The sequence below is a fragment of the Pectinophora gossypiella genome, chromosome 7 (assembly GCF_024362695.1).
Source record: "Pectinophora gossypiella chromosome 7, ilPecGoss1.1, whole genome shotgun sequence".
NCBI classification, from domain to species: Eukaryota; Metazoa; Arthropoda; class Insecta; order Lepidoptera; family Gelechiidae; genus Pectinophora; species Pectinophora gossypiella.
Genome location: NC_065410.1, coordinates 16,972,394 through 16,995,604, shown reverse-complemented (window position 1 = coordinate 16,995,604; position 23,211 = coordinate 16,972,394). Strand labels below are relative to the sequence as shown.

The window sequence follows — 23,211 nt, the reverse complement described above, 5'->3', positions numbered from 1 at the left end:
CCTGAGACACCCTAAAGTGTGCGAGTGACGTAATATAATACACAGTCGAGGCACTCGCATCCCGATACTAGGTAATACAATAAAGCCGGCGTCGGGACGTCGGAGCCTGTTGCAAACTTTGAAGCTTTCTGTCGACTTAGTTTGCTATCTCTGCGATATTTCTCTTTGCCGCTAATAGCGTAGGGTGCGTTGTGTTTATATACGTAAGTACGTCCCCCCGCTGTGCACAGACTAGAGAATGCAATCCCGACTCCAGATCCCAAATTCGAGATCCCGCTTGTACTCGAAATTTTCGGGATCTCGTCTAGTTCATAAAAAAAATTAAAGTTAGTATAGCTGAAAACGATGAAAACTGCTTGTTTGTGTCAGTGAGGTTACTTAAAACTATTTTTTTTGAAAGAAAAAAAAATCTTCTTTATTCTTCAATATTACTAAGTAAATAATTAAGTTTTCTTTACAGATCAGTATATTCAAAAACAAAAAGTATAACTCAAGGAGATTCGCCCAATCCCGTCAATCTCGAATGGAGTCTCGTCATATTATGCTTCGAGATTGATCCCGAATTTGACGAGATCTCGCGAGATCCCGATCTCATACTTGGAGGATGGCATTCCCTAGCACAGACCAGCCCATAACTAACCGGAGAGAGTACGAACTACATCACGGCCACGGGGAAGAAGAGAATGTTATTATTATTATTATTAGCCTGTATAATCCCACTGCTGAGCAAAGGCCTCCCCCATATCTTTCCAAGTATCCCGGTTCTGTGCGAGCTCTATCCAGTCTTTTCGATAACCGTCGAGATCATCGCGCCTTCGTTTCCGGGGTCTGCCACGTCTACGGTGCGGTGAGAAGAGAATGTTACCGTTCAAAAAGTTTGCTATTATAAGTACAACATAACAAATACTTTATTGTACACTTGGGAATTACGAAAACTACACGGACTATAGTCCGGCAATCTCGTGCGCGACCCTCCTGCGGGGCGACAGACGGTGGCGGGGACGGGGTAGCTAAGATGTCAGCGGGTAGCAGGTGGTGTAGCGGGGAAGGGAAACGCGTGCATCTGCGCGTCAAGTACGGCAGTCTCGGCCGCGCAGCCGAAGCGGCAACACGTGTTTGATAATCTGTTCTACTTTGAGGGCGACGCACACGAGATTAATATCTGAGGATGAGTAAGGCGATCTCAAGACAACTTAAGGAGGTTGTACATAAATAATTAATGAGCAAAACACGGAGAAATCAAAGAGAAGTGACGAAGAATATCAAACGGAGAGTGAAAATGAAAGCGATATGGAAATTGATTTATAATAAAACAATCTATTAATATTTTAGTTTTCCTAATAATTGGTCCTCAAGCATAATAATAAAAATAAAATAAAATAGTTCTATCTTTTTATTCACTCCTACATATATTACGTCACAAGTAAGTACGACTTATTGCAAGATTTATCCTGGCACACTTCTCTACGTGTGCAGCCGTGTTCTAGAATGTCAAAAGGATGACGCGCTACCCCGTCCCCGCCACCGTCTGTCGCCCCGCAGGAGGGTCGCGCACGAGATTGCCGGACTATACGTATTATACGGTTTAAACAAATGAAACATCAGGCAAATAATCCCAAATCAGTACCGGAATTCCAATCGTTCATGTAGATGCCCCATCACGTTAGACAGGACATAATTCCTTAGGCGGGTTGTTCGACACGCTCCACAAACGTCAAACTATCACGGCTACTGTTTAATTATCATGTGCGTGTGTGTGCGTGTGCGTCTGCGTGTGCGTGTGCGTGTGCGTCTGCGTGTGCGTGTGCGTGTGCGTGTGCGTGTGCGTGTGCGTGTGCGTGTGCGTGTGCGTGTGCGTGGGCGTGTGCGTGTGCGTGTGCGTGTGCGTGTGCGTGTGCGTGTGCGTGTGTGCGTGTGCGTGTGCGTGTGTGGCTGTGCGAGTGATTGCGTTGGGATTGACGGCGTATTGTGACGAGCTCGTTAGTCGCATCCGATAATACCGCTATCAGCCTGCGGATTACACCTCGCCCGAATGCAGGCTCTAATTGAACAACGCCCGCGTCTCACGGGCATCATCCATTTGCGCTAAATCTCCGTATCCAACGTACTTATTACGTACCCTCACAATAATCCAATAAATGGGTCTTGTACTAGGTCCAAGATAAATTATGAAATTCTGAAACTAACGAAAAACATTTTCTTTTTTCTATTTAACTTATATATGAATTTTAATCAAAATAGAGCCTGTAGTTTTTATTTTTAGTTTTAGTAGTTTAGTTTTAATTATTTAAAAATATTTAATTGTTAAGTTTTTGTAATAATACTGAAATTTGAATAAAATATGCCATGAATAAAAAAATCATACACCATTAAAAAAAAGTTAAGTCCGACATTTTATCTCGTTTTTCTATGACGTCACAGTGTGCCTTTACATACAAATTCCATAGTAATTATATGTTTTGACGTTTAGTAAAAAGTAACTGATTTGACTTGTTGGCTAATTTCCAACTAGTCAAATCAGTCAACGACCCGGCTATCGAAGTGATTGCGTAACTTTAGAGAGTAAAAGCTCGAGACATACTCAAGTGGTAGACAATTATCATTGAGAAACCAATTATTGTTTAGGTACTGGAAATAACCGAATGATAAGGGCAGTAGAATGATAATCAACGTTAAAGAAGCGCTCTTCGAATCATTGCTTAATCTCTAATGATTCAAAAATGAATAAACGACTAACATAATATAAAAACAATATTAACAATTTTTTTTTACACTTTATCGGTTTATAAGCCGTAGTAGCCCAGTTGGAAGAAGGCTTGACTCTCACTAGGTCTAGGTAGGTTGGTCGTAGGTTTGAATTTGTTTTCGAATTCTTGTTTGAATCATTTATCGGGTGCTTAGCGGCGAAGGAAAACACCGTGAAGAAACTCACATTGGGTTTAACCTGTATTGGGCTGGATTTTCCGTCGCGTGTTGGAGGGTCAGACAGGCAGTCGCTCCAGAAAAAAACCGCTGTCAAATCTTCGTATGAGGTAAGCGGACCCGGTGAAAACGGAATAACGCTAGGGATGTGATATTACAGTTTACATCTCTGTTGGGTTGGGAGCACATCCCACACATGTGATGTTTGACTGCCTGTATTGATTTAATATCAGTTTGATGTTTAAGTTCCGAACGAACGAACGAACGATGTTTAAGTTCTGCCCAGCAATGGAAATATATAGTCTATTTATGTTATCTATGTTTAAGTTCTTGTTTCAATTAACTAGTTAGTCTGTGTGTACGTGCTGTTAATTCCAAGTACAGTGAAGTTTCAGCACTCCAGCGCCGCATTGTAAACTAGACTATCAGATTAGTGTTTCTAGAACTCTTATTGATAGTTTCTGCTTGTTTTACTGGTCTGCTCTTGAAGCAAAGTCTTTTGTAATTTTAAAGTTGGTAGTACCAAGTTGGTGCTTAGAAGGAGAACTTATAATCATCTCAAAAGGAATCGCATCGTAATGGATTTATACTTAAAGGAGATGTCTTAGTATAGTTTTCACTAACACAGTTGACTCGACCAAAATAGACAGCGAAACGGCGTACCACCTATCACGTTGCTGCATTGGTCTAACAGAAAGTTCGGTGAGGTGTGAGTACTTAGTTCATCTTGCAATAGAGTGCTAAATCACTTTAGTTGTCGTTATAAACATTAAACTGTACTTACGTTTATATTTTGTTAAAATTGGTTATAACATAAATAGTTATGTAGTTTGTTTGTTTTCATTTACGGTAACGCATGTAATTGACTAGCATAATATACCAAGTTTTTCTTTTTATAATGCTAATGCTGTCTGTAAAAGTTTAATATGTATTGCTGTATGTGTACCTAAATAAATAGATGTACCTCTGACTACCCCAATTGGGATGTAGTCGTTAGCTTATATTATGTTATAATGGTCAACATATCACTCAATTCTGCTGATGATTTGAGCAGAGCCTGCTGCCGTTTGTATCGAGGTACCTTATCCCATGTGAATACCTATATCTTACCTATAACATCGGTTTAAATATCCACAACCACCCATTGTTTCAAAAGCTCTAGCCCAGCACAGACAGAATTGCTTATGTCGCCTTTTCAAAAATTCAGCTTTCCGGTTAGTTTTATGAACCAATTTGCGGGAAAAAACGCGGACAAAAGCGAAACAAAGTCGACAAAGCTTTGTTGGACTTGGTCTAACCAAGTTGGGGCCCCGGGGCTCCGGGCCGCCACTTCGCATAGTTACAGGAACAATGCCGCCACCCAACACGCAGGCTAAACAGAACAGCGGGATCATTGCATACAGCCGTTATTACCGTTGGTTCCGGTTACTACTTACTGATCTAAGTGAGTAATCGTTACATGAGCCGTGCCAGGGGCCTTTGGCGGCTCAATAATAACCCTGACACCAGGGTTGATGGGGCTGGTATTCCACCTCACAACCGATTTTTGTGATATGTCCCCACCGGGATTCGAACCCGGATCGTGAGCCCATCGCTCAACCACTGCACCACGGGGGCAGTTACACAATAGAAAATGTTTATGTGGCAATATATTTGAACGTTCAGATGGCATCGCTCTGAAGATAACCCACTGTTCTTTTTTTACTATGATCCAGGGTGACCGCGGATCTGATGAAACGGGGACGTGATTTATGCCGTGATTGCCTCATAATTCGGGATATTGAAGGTGGGACAACGTTAATAAGGACCGTATATCATAGTGATTGGTGTTTCATCGTTTCGTTGTTATATACATTTAGCAGTGAGTAGGATGCCAAAGAGAAATACAAATCACATAACATACATAATATTTTTTTTTAATTATATATTTATTAATGGATCACTTACAGTTATGCACATTATAGTAATTAAATAAAGTAAAACAGTATTTATCTGTAAGCCAATTACAAGTGAACACAACATTCATAAAAAAACAACATCTAGTCTGTTGAGGCCTGATTGTCCGAAAAAGTAAGATGATTCCGTGCTTCGGAGGGCACGTTAAACCGTTGGTCCCGGCTATTAGCCGTAAAAACACCTCCACCAACCCGCAGTGGAGCAGCGTGGTGGAGTATGCTCCATACCCCCTCCGGTTGAGGGGAGGCCTGTGCCCAGCAGTGGGACGTATATAGGCAGTTTATGTTTATGTTAGTCTGTTGAGGCTAACTTCTCAGCAGCTAAAAACTCATTATTAATAACATTAATATATCATATTATTGCACTAGTTGGTACAAAAGACAAATAAACCAAAAAACAAATAAATTAGTTTAATTTAACTTATTTTTAATGGAGATAGTGTCTTGTCAGCTTGCTCTTCAGAGCTCGCTGTGAATCGAAAAATATACGAGTATCCAGTTGAAGAGATTTTTCATAGCAAAGTTCACAAAGGGAGTTACCAAGGATGGCATTTACATTAGCTGCCGTATAGGTAAATATATACGGACGTATCCCGCGAGAGTGCTGATCGGACAACTCGTGATTTACATCGTAGTGATTGATATGGGTTCGAATCCCAGATCGGGATATAAACCACTGAAATCGACCTTGATTTGATTTTGATTTGTTGTTAATGGTCTTCACTTATAAGGTGACAATATCAATAAAATATGAGGAACTCGGTGGCGCAGTGGTAAACGCGCTCGGTCTGCGATTGTTGAAGTTAAGCAACTTTCGCAAAGGCCGGTCATAGGATGGGTGACCACGAAAAAAAAAACTTTTTCATCTCGAGCTCCTCCGTGCTTCGGAAGGCACGTTAAGCCGTTGGTCCCGGCTGCATTAGCAGTCGTTAATAACCATCAATCCGCACTGGGCCCGCGTGATGGTTTAAGGCCCGATCTCCCTATCCATCTATAGGGAAGGCCCGTGCCCCAGCAGTGGGGACGTTAATGGGCTGGTGATGATGATCAATAAAATATATAGGATGTTATTGACATCGTAACGAATACTGAAGAGGATGACCATGATTCTAAGTCGATATCAAGTGGAATTTCCTGTCGGAAAGTCATGAAAATGTTAGTATTTTTTAAATTATTTTCAGTTTTTATACTTTTGCGATTGAAAATTCCACTTGATATCAACTAAAAATCATGATCTGCGTCATCCCTTAAAGTTTTCGTTACGATGTCACTAACACCCGGTATTCAATAGAATAACTTTATTCCCAAAACAGTGAAGGTTACAAAAGCATTTACATAAATTAAGATTAACAATTTGTGACTAGTAGCTAACACTGCCCAGGGAAATGGGACTGACTCAGCATATTGTTGCTAAGAGTATGGTACGAGTACCCACTCTCACCAACACTGATATTCTGCCAGTACCCAAATTACGCTTATCAATTGGTTTATTGTACTGACAGCTATGAAATTAATAAATGTAAAAACTTTAAACCATCTCACATCACGACTCGTTCGCCACTAGTGGAGATGTTGTATTGAAAATAAAAGCAAATTAAAACATTGAAGTTGGACAGTAGTCTATGTGAATAAAGTAAAAAAGAGACAGTCGAGAACTGTAATCCCGCTCGTGGCCATTCCAGACAGTTTTTGTTCTCATTTCATTCCCTATTCAATCCGGCTAGCTTGTTAGAATGTCGCCTTTTCCGGCTACGGCTATCTTCTGAACATCACTATATCTCATCATTATCCCGTTTTTCACAAGGCCCGCTTACCTAACCTGAAGATTTGACAGGCCCGGTTTTATACAGAAGCGACTGCCAGTCTGACTATCCAACTCGCGAAGGGAAAACTAGCGGAATACCCAGAATATTCCCAGTAGTCTTACCAGTTGAACTACTGGGAATTTCCTTTCCAATAGACTTACTGAATATAGTAAGACTTCGCTTTTCCCATTAGTTATAGAATAGAATAGAATAGAAATTGTTTATTATAAAAGGACGCCACACACAAAGACAAGACAATAACATCACTTATTTTTTTTTTACAAAACAATAATAAAAAGCATAGAAGGATGTTCATTACAAAGATCATAAGGTGGTGGTGGACGTCCTGAGATAAAAGGGCCTCACTCAGCACAAGTCGCGGCGTGAACCACGACGCTGGTATTATGTGGACCCTGTTGGGTGAGGCACGAACGTCGTGTTCCATAAACATACGTTAATATTCGTACATAGATTAAATATTACCAAATTACTTAAAATAGAATGTAGGTGTACATATAATATATTTTATATATTTATCACAAAAACGTATACATAAATGCTTAATATTATAATAGTAATTAATGCAAGCGGATATAGTACGCACCTGATATAAACAAATACGAATGCATAGAACATAATAAGTAGTTCAGGTTAGGTCACATACCTCCGAAAATGCATTTCTCGGGATTGTGGTTTCCTCACGCTGTTTTCTTTCACCGCTGAGGACATAATAATAATTTATGATCCAAACGTGAATTCGAAAACAAATTCGACAATCAATGGTTTAGGCGTTTGCTGGATTCGAAACTGCGCCCTCAAAGTGAGAGGCAAGCGTTCTACCAACTGCACTACCACGACTCACTATATCGGAATACCTGCTAAAAAAAATAATACCTACTGAAATATTTTCTTTTTTCACATTATTTATTAGAGCGCAATTTTTCCCTAATCGGGTTTTAGTTTTTAAACTTTTTTTTTTTCAATATAGAATTTTCAGAGAAGACTTATTGAAAATTAATATTCTATTTTAACCACCAATTCACCACCTACGAAACGTGATCTGCTATTATCTGAAAAAGGCTGTTGTTATAAATGTTCAATATAATATAACTCTCGTTTTTGCTTCGCCGTAAAAATAAGTATTAATGGCGACTTGTAACGAATACAAGCCCCTCGATTTAAATAATGCCGGGCGGCTACAACTCCACGATGTTTCCAAGCCATAACCCGTGGCCTCGCCAGTCCACTAATGAATGGTAAAAACACCAGCGCCATTAACTCCCAAATGGCCTCTGCCGCCTCGTTTATCATACCACGCGATTCATGAATGAGGCATTACTTTTGGTAACTGTATCTACATACACACATAAACGATCTATAATACAGAGTGTTAGTGACATCGTAACCACAACTTTGAGGGATAACTCAGACCATGACTCTGAGTTGATATCAAGTGGACTTATCCGTCGCAAAAGCATGAAACTGAAAATAAATTAAAAAAACACTAACATTTTCGAATTTTCCGAGAGGAAATTCTACCTGGTATCAACTCAGATCATGGTCTGGACAATCCTCCTCAGTATTCGTTATGGTGTCACTAACAGACATACGTATTGGTACGGCTGCGTGTACGTCCTTGTACGGGGTGTAAGTGACACCGTAACGAAAGCTGAGGGGGATGATTCAGCTCATTATTCTGACTTAATATCAAGTGGAATTTTCATTGCAAAAGTATTATAATTGAAAATAATTCAAAAAACAGGAATTTTGCGACGGAAAATTCCACTTGATATTAACTCAGAATCATGGTCTGAATAATCCTCCACATGTATTCGTTACGATGTCACTAATACCCTGTATGCGTTCTCTCGTCGATCTGGTCGGTACGAAGCATACCCCACCACGTTGCTTAACTGCGGGTTGGTGATAAAATACTCACTTTTCCTAGCCATTACACCACCGAGATCGTACTTTCGTAGTAGATGTAATGTGATACATTTAAGTTACCGAAAGCGAGCTCTAGCTCAATGGAAAAATGGATCCATACACAGTCCCCTCCCCCCTGTTATCCCCGATCTATCATCATGGCTCATTTACGTTGTAGCGTGAAGCTTTGCCCGCTTCGTTTGTCACACCGCGGGTAATTAGTGCCTAGGGACCGCTTTGTAGTATTCTACTAACAACTACTCTCTTTTACAGCTCTTAGTCGCTTCTGGAAAAATCAGACCTGTCACTTCTTCAGGTTAGGTAAGCGGACTAAAAGTGTGAATGGGGTTTTGTTTAAGACTCTAAACCAGACGGTTTCAGTGGTCCAGTGCTTTGCCCATTCGAAGTAAGGATATACATAATACACAGAGTAGGAATGTACTTTTATTTGTGAACCTGTATGAGAGGTTTATCCGCACAGGGTCCGCGTGATGGCTTAAGGCCCGATCTTCCTATCTATCCACAGGGAAGGCCCGTGCCCCAGCAGTGGGGACGTTAATGGGCTGATAATGATATGATGATGATGAGAGATTTATAAGAAGTACAGTCTTCTTCTTATGTCGTGTGGGTCTGAGGTGGAATACCAACCCTATCAACCCTAGTAAAGTAAAAAAAAATCCCCTGGAGCTTGAACCGGAACCTGGCGAAGTACAGTAAAAATAGAAAATATGATCGGAAGGAGGAAAACAAGGGTATTTTCCTGATGTCAGTGTGTCGAGTGTTAAACCTATCGACCCGTTAACACCTTTGTTTCGTGCTCTTTGATATTTTTCTGCACGTGTGAGTTAATGTGGATTACCAATCTCATCAACCAGTGTTACTATTGAACCGCCAAAGTCCCCTGACATGACTCATGTCAACGACTTACTTACATCAGTAAGTAGTAACCGGGACCAACGGCTTAACGTGCCTTCCGAAGCACAGTTTATCTTACTTTCGGATAATCAGGTGATCAGCCTGTAATGTCCTAGCCAAACTAGGGAACACAAAGTAATCTTTGTGATATTTCCCCACCGGGATTCGAACTTGGGGCCTCCGGATCGTGAGCCTAACGCTCAACCACTGGATCATGGAGGCCGTTAGCTATGATCATATAGGTCAGGGAAGAAGGAGCACTCTATCAGGCTGCTTCACTGTGGATTGATGAGTCATAATTAAAACACATAATAACGGGTTCTTACCGCGTTTAAATGGGGATATGAGACTCCCGATATTTCGACACTGTTGCAAGTGCCATGATCACGGGATGACTGATGAGATTGGAGTGGAGTAGGTAGATCCATAATTTTCTACGGGCAGACATATCTGTCTACCCTCTTTCTTTGCCGCTTGTTTATGTTTTTGATATCGGAATGTTCGGAACCATCTGAACTCGCACGAAACTCACTACGACATCCCCATTTAAACGCGGTAAGAACCCGTTATTATGTGCTTTAATTATGATAATAACCGCGTAAACTTAAAACAATTGATGAGTCATGTCAGGGGCTTAAGGCGGCTCGGTAATAACCCTGACACCAGGGTTGATGGGGTTGGTAATTCACCTCACAATCCACACGATAGAAGACTGTGGATTGGTGAACAACAATCTCTCACGTTTTTGTTTCTTTAATTAACCCATTGTGAATTGAACTCGGGACGTCGGGGTTTAGTGGTCGAAGGTCTAGCCAGGTCATTGTGATGATCTTTCTTTAGTTACTCCTCGATATCGCATACCATCCCGTAACCACCATTCAGTAACAGTCTTACATAAATTAGTTACATAAATGCGAGCAGATAAAGTACCAATTACTAACTCACTTACAATTAATGTATACAAAGTTATTACACTCATGTTTCACTCGTATGGAAATTGTTTACAGGCAACTTTTAATTACTTACGTTCCATGTTGTAAATTAATATTAGGTGGTTATCTATTTTGTAATTCATGTTATACATATTATTTACAGTGTCCGTGAATGTTTCGTGTGTGGTGTGGAACTAATTTATGACTGAGTATAGGGTATGAAGTTAGATAAAAAAAGGGTGTTAGTGACATCGTAACGAAAACTTTGAGGGATAATTCTAAGTTGATATCGGAGAGCGGAAATGCGCAGGAATCGACCAATCACCGTGAGGGAGAGAGTGACAGAGCGTCTTCGGTTTTCACTTTCTCGAACGCTGTGATTGGTCAAATCCGCATATCTCCGCTCTTCTCCACTCCATTGAGTGGAACCGAGCTCTCTGTGAAAGTACATCTGTATACGGAAATGCGGCGAGAAGAAAATGCTTTAAGCCTCACATGTTGAAGAATAATAAATAATGCAGGCTAATGCACTTTATGGACGAAAGTGCCTATGTAATTAAATAAAAAAGTTTATTTATCTTTCCACAATAATATAAAAACACAATGATTAATGGGAAGCTGATGCTTAAACTAGGCATTCTGTACAGGCAGTCTGTACATCAGGCCCTTAGGATTCTGGCAAATGGATTGGCTACTACCTTAACACCTCCAGAAACCCGCAGTGGAGCATGCTCCACACCCACTCCGGTTATTTGTAGGAGACCCGTGCCCAGCAGTGGGACGTATATAGGCTGTTTATGTTATGTTTACCCCGTTTGTAATCGGCTTTAAAAGTAGGGTTGCATTAATACGTCGTGGTTAGGTTGGAGTACCCTTGTCATGTGGTTAGCGAGAGATAGATTAAATTGTTCCGATTGTTGACTTGTATGCTTGTTCTGCATAATAGACATGGGGGTATGTTAGAGCTCGCAGGCCCGTGCTAGTATTAGTGCGTCTTAGTATTACATTGAAAAAACTACCTACCTATAGATAAGTTATTATTATTGGATTGAACTTGTTATTTTTGAGTAAATGCTTCGTTGATGTCTTTTATATGAAAAAAATCGTGCATTGCTTTTTATAAAAAAAAGTTTGAGAAGAAGACGATTTTCTTAGACGTGTATTATTATATTTTTGTCTCGGATGAAATTCCTTTTTAGGTCGGACAGATGGAGAGCGCTGAAGAAACTCACCCGGGGCGAAGAATTATCCACCAGCAATTTATCAACAATTTCTCATTCTGTTCCAGACTCCTCAGCCTGGATGTTTCCTCCCTGGAGGACGTGTACTGGCTGGAGGACTCCACCGCGCGTCACGTGCTGCAGGCGGGTGACTTCCCCGCGTGGTCGGCCGCCAGACAGAGTCTGCCCACCGGCAAGGAGGCGCTGCAGGCCCTCAAGCAAGACCTCTGGAGCGTCGTCGTCAAGAGCAGCAAGCACCAGGACGCCTGGACTTGGGGTGAGAGAGATAATTGTAACATTTATCATTAAGAGCCACGTTCTTGTCAGTGTAGCATTCTCCATTCTTGTTTATCAAAGGTCAATTCTTTCACTTCCTTATAAGACACGACGTTCGCCTTCTCTTTAATCTGTTCCATGTAAGCTATTCTTGGTCTTCCCCTTTCTCAAGCGATATAAAAGCGGAAAAGTCCAAGATCCCTCTAGTTTCTTTTTAGCTTCCTCTCTCGCTTCGTTGTATGATCTTATCAGCAATCAGCGACACTGTTGTCCAGCATTTGAGAGAAAGCCCAACGCGATATTTGCGTAAATAAAAGGAAATATGCTACTTATTAGTTACATAACATAAGCTCACTAATATCATATTAAGTATAGTCAATTGCAAGATGAACTAAGTACTCATACCTCACCGAGCTTTCTGTTAGACCAACGTGGTAGGCGTATACATCAGCAATGATGAGTAGGACCTAAACAAATAAAACCTAGAAGTTACACAGATCGGCAGTTGTCCACCCTTCAGGCTACGCTCAGAATTAACTTTGTTTATGTAAGTTCTGCCTTAGACTTTATAACTGATGTAATGCATTCCAGGCGGCATGTTGGTGGTGTCAGTGTCGGTGTGCGGGCTGGTGACGCTGGCGGCCATGACGCAGCCGTCGCTGGCGCCGGAAGCCAAGCACTCGCTGCTGCAGTACGTCACTGGCAAATACCTCCACCCGCCCAGCTGTCGAGTGAGTCTACGCCTTGTTTTGATCATGACGCAGCCGTCCCTGGCGCTACAAGCTGGGTTCTCGCAGAACGTCATCGGGAAATATCTTCACAACCACACACTAGCTATCAAAACAGTTTATGTTTTCCTTCACTATTTATGACTCATAATGTAACTTTCGAAATTTAAGTCTTTCGAGTTACAAGCGTTTTCAGATAATTAAGACTATCACGCCTTCGCATTGGAGGTGTCCTTAGAAAAGGTTTAGTACGATCTACTCTGACCCGGCGTGCAACGATTGATGAATGTGGAGGAAGCAAGAGAAGTGTGTCAGGATCGAAGTAAATGGAATTCGATAGTCTCTGCTTACCCCGGTAGACTGGAAATAGACGTGAGTTTACGAATTCAAATTGCTTGCACCGGCCTTCTTAGACTGAGAACCGAAATCAATTTGGGTAATTCGCTCGCAAGATATAATGTGTAAATGTTCTTGTAGGTGGAGTGGGGTTGGACGGAGCCACAGCCGGTGGGCGAGACGATGTGCTTTACGGTGCACTGCTTCCAACGGAACGGGCAGCCGTACCCCATCTGCGACACCGACGAGCTCACAGTCTGCATCTCTCACGGCACCAGAAAAGTAAACATTAGCTATAATATTAATATAAGTTTCTTCCACGTTTAAACTTGCTACACCAAACTAGACGTGCATCAACATAGGTTTGTGAAAATGTCTCGGTTAGCGTCCCAGTTATCAGAGTAATGTTGACAGTTTGGAAGTTCTCCAGTTTGGAATTTTTGGACATGTTGCTTTTGTTGTTTACTGAGAAGAAAGAGTTGCTGTATGAATGTAGCACTGTTATTAAACAAACCGGCCTAAAAAGGGATTAAGGATTAAGTCAAAGGATTATTGCTGTGTGTATCGAGTACCTTTCCCGCCTTTCCTGCATCGCCCCCGCCTTAGCACAATGGACTATCACCAAGTCCTATTTCTAAATGTTCCGTATTGTTGTTGCATCTTCCTCTGTAATTTTATATTCTATCGTGGGAGTTGTGTTGTGAGGTGGAATTTTACATTGTCTCTGCTGATGGTTTCAGATAACGGCGGTAGTGGAGCTGGGGTCGGGCGACCCGGCGCAGGCCAACACGGCGCGGGTCAAGTTCACCGTGCGCACTGCCACCGTCTACATCATCTCTGTCATGATTGGTGAGGAGTATTTTGTGTTAACTCTAACTTGTCTGCTTTTAACTAGCTTTTTTTGTTAACTTTTTACTTACTTACTTATATTTGTTATCTTGTTGACTATTGACAACTATCACATGTTCGTAGTTAATGCTATATGCGTCGAGTCAAGTAAAAAAAGTAAAGAAATGTAACATTTAAATAAAACATGCAAACGGTCGTGCGATTATAATTAAAGAGCTTAATTTTGTTGCTGCTACGCTTGTATCGTATGTGGGGCTACATCAAGCCTTAGCCGATGATCTGTAGAGAATGTTAAGATACCCAAACACTGTATAAATGAGCGTTCCGATAGTTAAGGGTCAATTAATAACGTTCAAGAAAATTGGCAACGATGTGATTTTCATTCTATTCACTTAGAGTGGTGGAGTATGATCCAGTCGATTGAGGGAATCGTGTCCAGCAGGGGGGCGTGATAGGCCGGTTATGTTATGTCTGGGTTTTTTGGCTGGCACGACGACGACGTTCGAAAAACGCTATTGTGGAGGGGGGCCCTTAGGGTTTCGCGGTGGTGGTGGTGAGTAAGGGTGTGGTGGTGCAGGCGGCGTGTCGGTGTGCGGGTCCCCGTTCCGCAAGTGGTTCACGGCGGGCCCGGCGCTGGCGCGGCGCTCGCGGCTGGCGCGCGCGCAGCACGCGCTGGTGTGCTGCGCCGGCCACGCGCGCCAGCTGCACGTGCACCCGCGGGACCAGTACGACAACCCCGCGCCCGTGCCCGACAGCGACACCAGCGTGAGCATACGCACTTTACTTGTCTTCCATTTTGTACCGGGTGAGAGCCCTCAGCGCTCCCCATTTGTCCCATCGAGTAGTTAATGCCAATTAAGTCACGCTTTGAAAGGGATTGGCAAAAAGTTTCCATTGGGAGCAGGTGTTAAAGCAAGCAAAGACCTATTCTCAACAGTTGGATGCAGTAGGCTATGGAATAACAATAAAACACGTCATTTTGACAGACTTACAAATTCAATCTCGTGAAATTCAAACGCGGTATTTTGAGTTTCTTTGTAATCGGACCTCACCAAATCTACTTTAAAAGTCTATGCAATTGAGAAACTGAATGCTGTAAGTTCTCCGACCTAAACGATGCCGGATTTCGTCAGGAATCCTCATTGTTTAAAATTCTAAGCCAATCTAACCTTACCAAATTTAGTACCCAAAAGCTGGGTGAGCCTGTTGCGAAAAATCAAAAGCCGCCAGCTTAACAGATTTGGATGTTACCAGTGTCTGTGTGTGTGAAAGATCCGCCAATCCCTATTGTAAAGTAGCCAGTAAACGATAAAATCTATTCTAAACAGTAGCTGCGTTAAACCAACCTTATCTTCCAAATTCTAACCCCCAGGGTTTCACAATCGAGCTGAGTCCTCTAGGCGGAGAGATAGACCAGAAGCTATCACAATCAGCGACCTTCCAATACGACTCGGTGAACCAACGCGTTACCATGTCTCTCTGCTTCGACAAGCCCGGCATCTACCGCGCCGCACTCTATTATGAACAAGTGTTGCTGCAGAACGGACAGTTCGACTGCATCGTGCTTACAGGTGTGTAAGAATTCAAGAAATAGGTAGTTTTCAATGGCATCACATCTAATTTTCAAAAAAGACTTTCAAACAATTACAAAAAACAGTATTCCATACACAAAATTTTAACCTTGGCGTACTTACTACTAATACATAGTAGCTGGTTTTATTTGTGCCTCGTGTACTACTGCGACACACGTATTGTGCGTGTCTCTAATATTATAAATAAGTGCTACCCAACGTGAACATAATTATACACATGGCAGCGAGCGACACAGCGACAGTGGCGCGCAACATCTCGAGCAAGCGGCACAGCATCAGCTACGAGGCGCGCCTGCTGTCCCCGGGCCGGCCGCGCCGCGTGCTGTGCTGCCTCGGGCCCAAGCACCTCACCGTCAAGGACTACATACTCAAGTTCATCCCTAAGAGGATCACCTCCTTCAGGCTCTGTCCCTCCACTAAGGTAAAACATTTATACTAGCTTTTTATGTCGACGAGGAATAGAAAAGGGCCCAATATTGAACCCTGTGGTACTCTATGTGTACCTGATGAAGAGTGTCCATTAAGAGTAATACATACACTATTTATCAGTGATTGCCTGCTAGTCTGTTACTATACATACGTATATCACATAGATATTGATCATATTTATATTTGTACATTTTGTGTCAAAAATATCAGCCCCCTAAAAATAAAAATTGGAAATCTGTTTTACGACGTATTTTAATATTTTTTTGTACATTCCAGTTGATAATGAAGCCGTCCCCGGAAGGCACTGCGGGCGGCGAGTTCACACTAGAGGACGGCGCGCAGCCGTCACTGGTGCTGGCGTCGGCTGAGCGGGATCTTATAGCGGCCACCTTCACGCAGCTGCTCATTGCCAACTGCGGCGGCGAGGATACCTTCAAGGTTACTTCCAACATCATCTTAAATCGCCTTCTCTTTTTATGTTATTGTATTGTCATCTTTCTTGTTTTTCTTACCGATGTTCAATTGTTTCTTGTGTTGTATGCATATTTGTATTTGTACATTAAGCACAATCGTCATCATTGTGGTCACGATGCACGCGTATAAACTATTTTGGAAATTCCTGTAATAAAACAAGTGGTTTCATTATTTTATTTTTATGATTGCCTAAGTTTCACAACGTTGTACTTTCTGATAATAAATATCTTGTTAATTTCATTATTATTTTATTTTAGTAACCACCTTAAATTTATCTTTTTATTCGTCATTACATTCATCATCATCTTTTCATTCTTAATTACAATGATATAGTTTAGTCAGGATCACAACTAGATGTCACTTTTGATTGTTTATTCTCCCGTATTAAATTGATTGGCATTCTCTTGTTCGACATAACGATTTTTCATATAACAACGGTTAATATAACAACTTTTAATATAAATTACGTTTGGTATAATTTTACCTTTCATAGTTTTTATTTTAATCTGTTCTGTTGTTCTGTTCTGTGTGTGTTGTTATTGTTTTGTTCTGTTTGTTGTTTTCTGTTCTGTTGTTGTGTTAAGGTTAACGTCGTGTCTTATAGGGAAGTCAAGGAATTGGCATTTGATAGACTGGAATGGAAAATGCTACACCGACAAGAGCGTGGCTCTTAAATTGATGATGATGAATTTTTATTTTATATAACAGTCACTTGCTCTAATAACCATCGGTCTAACTGTTATATGGTATAATACTGATTAGATATAATATTTACTGGCTATAATTTTTATTTTATCTAAAGTTTTTTTATTTCAATAAAATCCTGCAAACATTATAGTCATAGTCATTTATTGATAATAATAATTACACGTCACAGATATTACAAAATTCAATGAAATTAAATATTATAACGAAATTCAATTACATTAAAATATATTATCAATTACAGGTCGTCAAAACTATAGAATGCCTGCTCAATAAGCCATTTTTTAAGTTTAAGTTTAAATATAGTACAATTCTTTGCTTGTATGATGTGGTCAGGCAGTTTGTTGTACATAGGTTAGGTTAGTACTAAAACCACGCATAACAGAGCGAGCGAAGCGAGCGGAGCATCAATCAATTGCATGCTTGCTTGTATATGTTGGCTTGCATGCTTGCTTGCATGCAGTTGCAAGGCGCGGGGGGGTGCAGGCGCCTCCTGCTTGGGGGTTCGCGACAAGCCCTTCATAAATTATACGTTAGGTTAGTATAATACTGTGACAACGAATCAAATTGCTTGCTTGCTTTCTGTGTGCTCACTTGCATGTTACATGCTTGCTTTCTGTATGCTTGCTTGCATGCTGCACGTTTGTTCGCTTTTTGTATGCTGGCTTGCATGCTGCATGCATGCTTGAACCAAATTGATTGTTATCATTGATTCTACGTTTTCATTGTTTTAACCAAGATGCGCGTGCGGGTTTGTCTTTAACATTTTTAGGCCAATTCTCACATGTTATTCCAGAACAAGCAAGACTTCTTCTACAGTGAAATTCGCAAGGTTCACGCCCGCCACCCTCACGACAAGATCGCCATCCGCGTGGCGCGCGCCGAGCTCGTCCGCTCCAGTCTTAAAGCCACCAAGCACTTCACGCAAGCCGACTGGTGCAAAAACTTTGACGTCAGCTTCCAGGGCGAGCAGGGTATGTTCTATAGTCGTCCTGCTCTTTTCTGACATTTGCAAATAACTTGCGTGCTATAGATCAATCTGGTTTAGGGCATCGAGGATCTGGTTACTATTGACCATCTGGAAAAGACATTAAAGCCATCTGGATATTTTGTCTGCAGACTAGGGTCAAAAGACAGATATAAGATAGGTCTTATACAAAGATAACAAAAAGATGGTATTAACAATTTCAGATGCTAAGATTAAAACTCATCATCTCATTAATTCAGTGAATGAATTATTGGGACATGCCATTTTATGTAATTAAGCAGACTTCATGCCTTTTTAATTTTCATTTCCTTAGTGATTTTATTGCTTGATGCAAGCGGGATGCCTGGCCTATTAGTATTCTGTGCTTTGAAAACGAACGGAACCGAGGCTAAGCTCTTTGTAAAGCCCCTGAGAATGTCGCTAATAAAGGTTTAATCAATTGTGTTCTACCAGGTGTGGACTGGGGCGGCGTACGTCGGGAGTGGTTCTCGCTGCTGTGCGGTCAGCTATTCGACGCCAAGCTCGGGTTGTTCGTGTCCTTTCACGACTCCGCCACCGGCCTCGTGCATCCCAACCCCGACCGCCCGCCGCATCTCAAGGTCTGCTAGGATATTGATGTAGAGCAACAAACCCTTAAGTTCGGTGACAGAAGATCAGTTTCGATCAATATATATTTGCTTTGGAAATTATTTACATATAAAGAACTTTTAACTTATCTCAACTAATCTTAGACCAAACGGGTCTGCAAATGCTTCGCGTATTATGTTGGGGTACTTTGTTGTTGTGTTTTACTGTTAGTCATTAAATTCAGCTATACGTTACAGTTGAAGCACTTCGAGCTGGCGGGCAAGCTGGTGGGCAAGTGTCTGTACGAGTCAGCGCTGGGCGGGTCGTACCGCCAGCTGGTGCGCGCCCGCCTCACGCGCTCCTTCCTGGCGCAGATCATCGGGCTGAGGGTGCACTACAAGGTACTGCTATTTGTCCAAATAGCTTCGCGAATACCGAATTCGGGTGATTTGGCAATTGAAGACCCCTTAGAGCTACTCCCAGATCAATCAGTCGTTTAATCGTTTTTCGAGTTATGACAGATTCAATGAGTGAACTAGTAACTAAATCATTTAACAGAGTCGACATGTCTTGCTGTTCATAACTTGACGACTCGGTTGATAACATCCTTACGTCCTTACTGATTATTTGTGATCTTATTGGCACAGTACTTCGAGCAAGATGACCCGGAGCTGTACCTGTCGAAGATTAAGTACGTGCTGGAGACGGACCTGGACGCCGGCGAGGCGGTGCCCGAGCTGTACTTCTCAGACGACGTATACGACTCTAGCGGGCGACTCGTCGAGACACGGGATCTCATACCCGGCGGGGCCAACATACGGGTGACTATTGTTGTTAGCAACATTTGGCGACCTTCTTTGAGATCGTCAATTGTTTTGAGATCGCTCCAACCGCGTCGCGTTGTGAAGGTCAGCAAGAGCGTAACGTGTGTTTCAATGTCCCCTCCCCGCGCAGGTGCGCAACGCGACGAAGCGCGAGTACCTGGACGCGTTGGCGCAGTGGCGGCTGGCGGCGCGCTGCCGGGCCGAGACCGACGCCTTCCTGCGGGGGCTGACGCTGCTGGTGCCCGACAACCTGCTGGCCATCTTCGACGAGAACGAGCTCGAGGTAAGTAGGAGCTTCCCAACAGTGCTTTGCAAGGGTATATGCATATTTTTATATTTATTGTACAATAACCTACAGTACACGATCAATTTTGATATATGCAAATTTAAAAAAAAATATGCGTATGAATTATCAAACTCGTTTGAATTTAAATAAAACAGCGTTTTTTGTGACTTATCTAAAGCTTTTGATTGCGTAAATCATGTTAAAACTTGATAGAAAGGGAAAACTTGATCATTACGCAATCAAATCTAAAACCTTAAGCATTTTTATGCTTAGAAAATAGAGTTTAAAACGTAGGAATATATGGAGTAGTCATTGAAATCCCTTGTAAAAGTGGGTGTCCCGCAAGGATCGATATTGGCCCTTTTCTTTTCCTAGTATAGTTAAAGAGAAGGAATTGATGTGATGTGAAGCGCTGTGTCGCGCAGCTGCTGGTGTGCGGCACGGGCGAGGTGTCGGTGGCGGACTGGCGCGCGCACGCGCTGGTGTCGGGCGCGGGCCGCGACTGGGAGCGCCTGCTGGCCTGGTTCTGGGCCGCGCTGGCCAACCTCAGCACGGAGGAGCGCGCGCGCCTGCTGCAGTTCACCACCGGCTGCAGCCAGCTGCCGCCCGGCGGCTTCCAGGTACCTTTTTATTGCTATCTGCTGTGTGACTATTAAGTTTCCCTTCGGTCTCCTGCAATAATGCCCCTCTAATTTACCCGGTTTTGTTCTCAATAATTATATTAAGGATATCGTCCTCCCTTTACTGTGGTTTAGTCAATTTCATCACTCGCTTACTCTAGCGAATCAAGACGCTTCTCAGGTACGCATTGTTCTTGACGCAAGGGGTTAATTTAATTCGAATGGATTATACACTACTTGTTATAGAAGCGATTGCAACTTCACAGAATTGTAGTCTTTTATTGTACTAATGTATACTTGGACTTTACCCGTAGGTACATGTTGGACCTTTACCGTACAATAGTTGGACCTTAACCTCTGTTAATTTCCCACTACTACGTGTATTAGAAATAACTCGTTTGCATCGGCAGGAGCTAAACCCGCGGTTCCAAATCACCGCAGCGCCAACGTTCGGCGCGCTGCCCACGGCGCACACGTGCTTCAACCAGCTGTGCCTGCCCGACTACGACAGCTACGAGCAGCTGGTGCACGCGCTGCTGTGGGCCATCAACGAAGGCGGGGAGGGGTTCGGCATGATATAGATACAGGCGAGTGGCGTTTGAGGTACTAAATGTGTGAATGGTAATGATGTGGACACGAAATGTGGAAATGGTAAGCTTGATACAGGCAAACCAGTAAGGCTTGGCCTGATACGGCTTGAAAGGTTGATGTGTATAGGTATGAAATAGAGGCAAATCAGCCACTTGTTGGTATGTAAAGTTTAAGCTCGAAAATGTCGAAAGGCGGAAATCCTCTAAAAATATTTTGTGGCTAAGTTGAAGATGGGAAGCTTTTTGGTTCAGAGCATCCAAAGAGGGATGTGTGAATGATGCGAAAGGAGAAAGGTGTAGTGTGAAACATGTCTTATTATCAGCCGCAAACAGTATATTGTTGTGAAACAAAGCGGTCTTTTAGGTCTCAACTCAAGACAAAAACTATTCTAAAAGTTGTGTGCGTGGTATGTATGGAAGACATTATAAGAATAATATTTGTGATCGCTCCTACCACAATGTCATTTGACTATTTGTCCTGTCTGCACGATTATAAATGTTATGTTAGACGTGAAAATTCGGATATTTACAACATAAATGTACCTACGATAGGCAAAGAAAAGTTACCGGATGTTGTAAAATAGAATTATAATCTACTCACCCAAGTGTATGTAGAATGTACAGCTAAAGAAAAAAACATCAAAACTACGTTTATCAAAGTAATCCAAGGCTCTAAGTTTCCAGAGGCTTGTAAACTATGATCTCTTGTCAACATTTCTAGTCATTATAAGAAAGCTAGTCCAATAATGGGACGAAATTATTGTATATTTAAAAATACCAAAAAGACATCTAAATCGAGCGAATGTCAATGTAATTATAAAATATTCTCTATGACGAGTTCTTTAGCCCGTAGTCACTTTACTAATATTTTGTGACTACTTAAGATGACCAGAAGAACTGAAATCAGTCTAGAACGGACAAATTTACTTAAACGTTTGGCGATGTGAGTACTCGAATGAAATATATATAAGAATGAGAATTGGGTAATAATATGCGGTGTTTTAAGCTAAAAGCTGAATATTTATAGAGTATATTGTAATGTATAAAGCACAGAACAAGAAACCAGCTTACGCTCGGCCTCTATTAGAAGCGAAAACTGCGTTCTAAATTCGGGTCAGTACAACACAAAACATAAACAGCCTATATACGTCCCACTGCTGGGCACAGGCCTCCCCTCAATCAACCGGAGGGGGTCAGTAAAATGATAATAATTAGTCCCGTCTCACACGGGAGTTATCGCGACGTGTGCGGTAATGCGAACTTTCCGTTTGAACAGTTTTGTGTGCGGGACGGAACTAATCTAGACACGCGGTAGCGTGTCAAGCCAAGTTAAAGAAACAGAACTGGCGTGCCGCACCGTGTGTAATATTACACGAACCATTTGGAGCCACTTTTGACCCCCTCATAAATCAAAAACTATTTCACATAAACGTATCAAATTTGGCTCATACATTGAGACTTGCGAGATACATGTGTGTTCTAAATTACATAAGCTTATCTCAAACGGTTATTTAGATATGTGTCCAAAAATCCTCAATTTTATCATTGACTGACTGACTGACTGACCTATAGATCAAAATTCTAACCCAGTTCCAGATGTACTAGAGAGTTAAAATTTGGTATGCTGATAGGTAATTAGATGAATACAAAGGAAAAAATAAGAAACTGGCAATTTTTAAATAATTAGATTCTATTATGAACGTTTAACATAAATACCTAATTAGTGCCTGTACCTAACTATAGATGTAAATACTTACATCTCAGAATCAGTAAGTAATCAAAACTCATGACAGCGGGTCTTTATGTGGTAGATATGTTGATTAACTAAACATATAACATAACATATAATCACGCCTATATGCCCTATCGGGGTAGGCAGAGCACTAAGTACTTTTAGTTTTGAATTTGTCTTTTTAAAAGGACCTACGGCGTTACGAGGATATGTACCTACTTACCTACAAAAAGTAATGATATCCAATCAACAACATAAATGTGAAATGACAGCCAAGTTCAATATTACGTTAAATGCCTTGGTTGTCGACTTCAACGACAAAAGAAGTGAGATCTAAATGGGTGCCAAGTTCAATGGTCAGTCCTGAAATTTATTTATAAGTAACAGTATAACATATCATAACTTCTTATAACATAAGATAATGTATGCCTAAGGTCTGTCTTGGCTAGTTTTCATAAAATTATGAATTATAGCCTTCGCAAGTTCTAAACCTACAAGTATTTGTCGGTTATTATTTTATAATTCCGAAAATTTGGATTG

General features: G+C 41.7%; 1 protein-coding gene across 2 annotated transcripts in view; it reads left to right on the top strand.

The window, feature by feature from the left end:
• Positions 1-22,853, top strand: part of LOC126368375 (apoptosis-resistant E3 ubiquitin protein ligase 1) — a 65,360-nt gene extending 42,507 nt beyond the window's left edge. The window contains exons 3-17 of one of the 2 annotated variants that reach the window (XM_050012323.1): positions 11,744-11,952; positions 12,543-12,682; positions 13,157-13,297; positions 13,756-13,864; positions 14,442-14,629; positions 15,237-15,435; positions 15,681-15,877; positions 16,162-16,323; positions 17,861-18,038; positions 18,506-18,651; positions 18,877-19,020; positions 19,267-19,440; positions 19,574-19,726; positions 20,155-20,349; positions 20,760-22,853. In XM_050012323.1, coding sequence (XP_049868280.1) covers positions 11,744-11,952; positions 12,543-12,682; positions 13,157-13,297; positions 13,756-13,864; positions 14,442-14,629; positions 15,237-15,435; positions 15,681-15,877; positions 16,162-16,323; positions 17,861-18,038; positions 18,506-18,651; positions 18,877-19,020; positions 19,267-19,440; positions 19,574-19,726; positions 20,155-20,349; positions 20,760-20,930 — 2,506 coding nt within the window. In that variant the 3' untranslated portion in view covers positions 20,931-22,853. The remainder of the gene's footprint in view (positions 1-11,743; positions 11,953-12,542; positions 12,683-13,156; positions 13,298-13,755; positions 13,865-14,441; positions 14,630-15,236; positions 15,436-15,680; positions 15,878-16,161; positions 16,324-17,860; positions 18,039-18,505; positions 18,652-18,876; positions 19,021-19,266; positions 19,441-19,573; positions 19,727-20,154; positions 20,350-20,759) is intronic. The other variant, XM_050012322.1, reaches the window with a different exon arrangement.
• Positions 22,854-23,211: the final 358 nt, after the last annotated feature.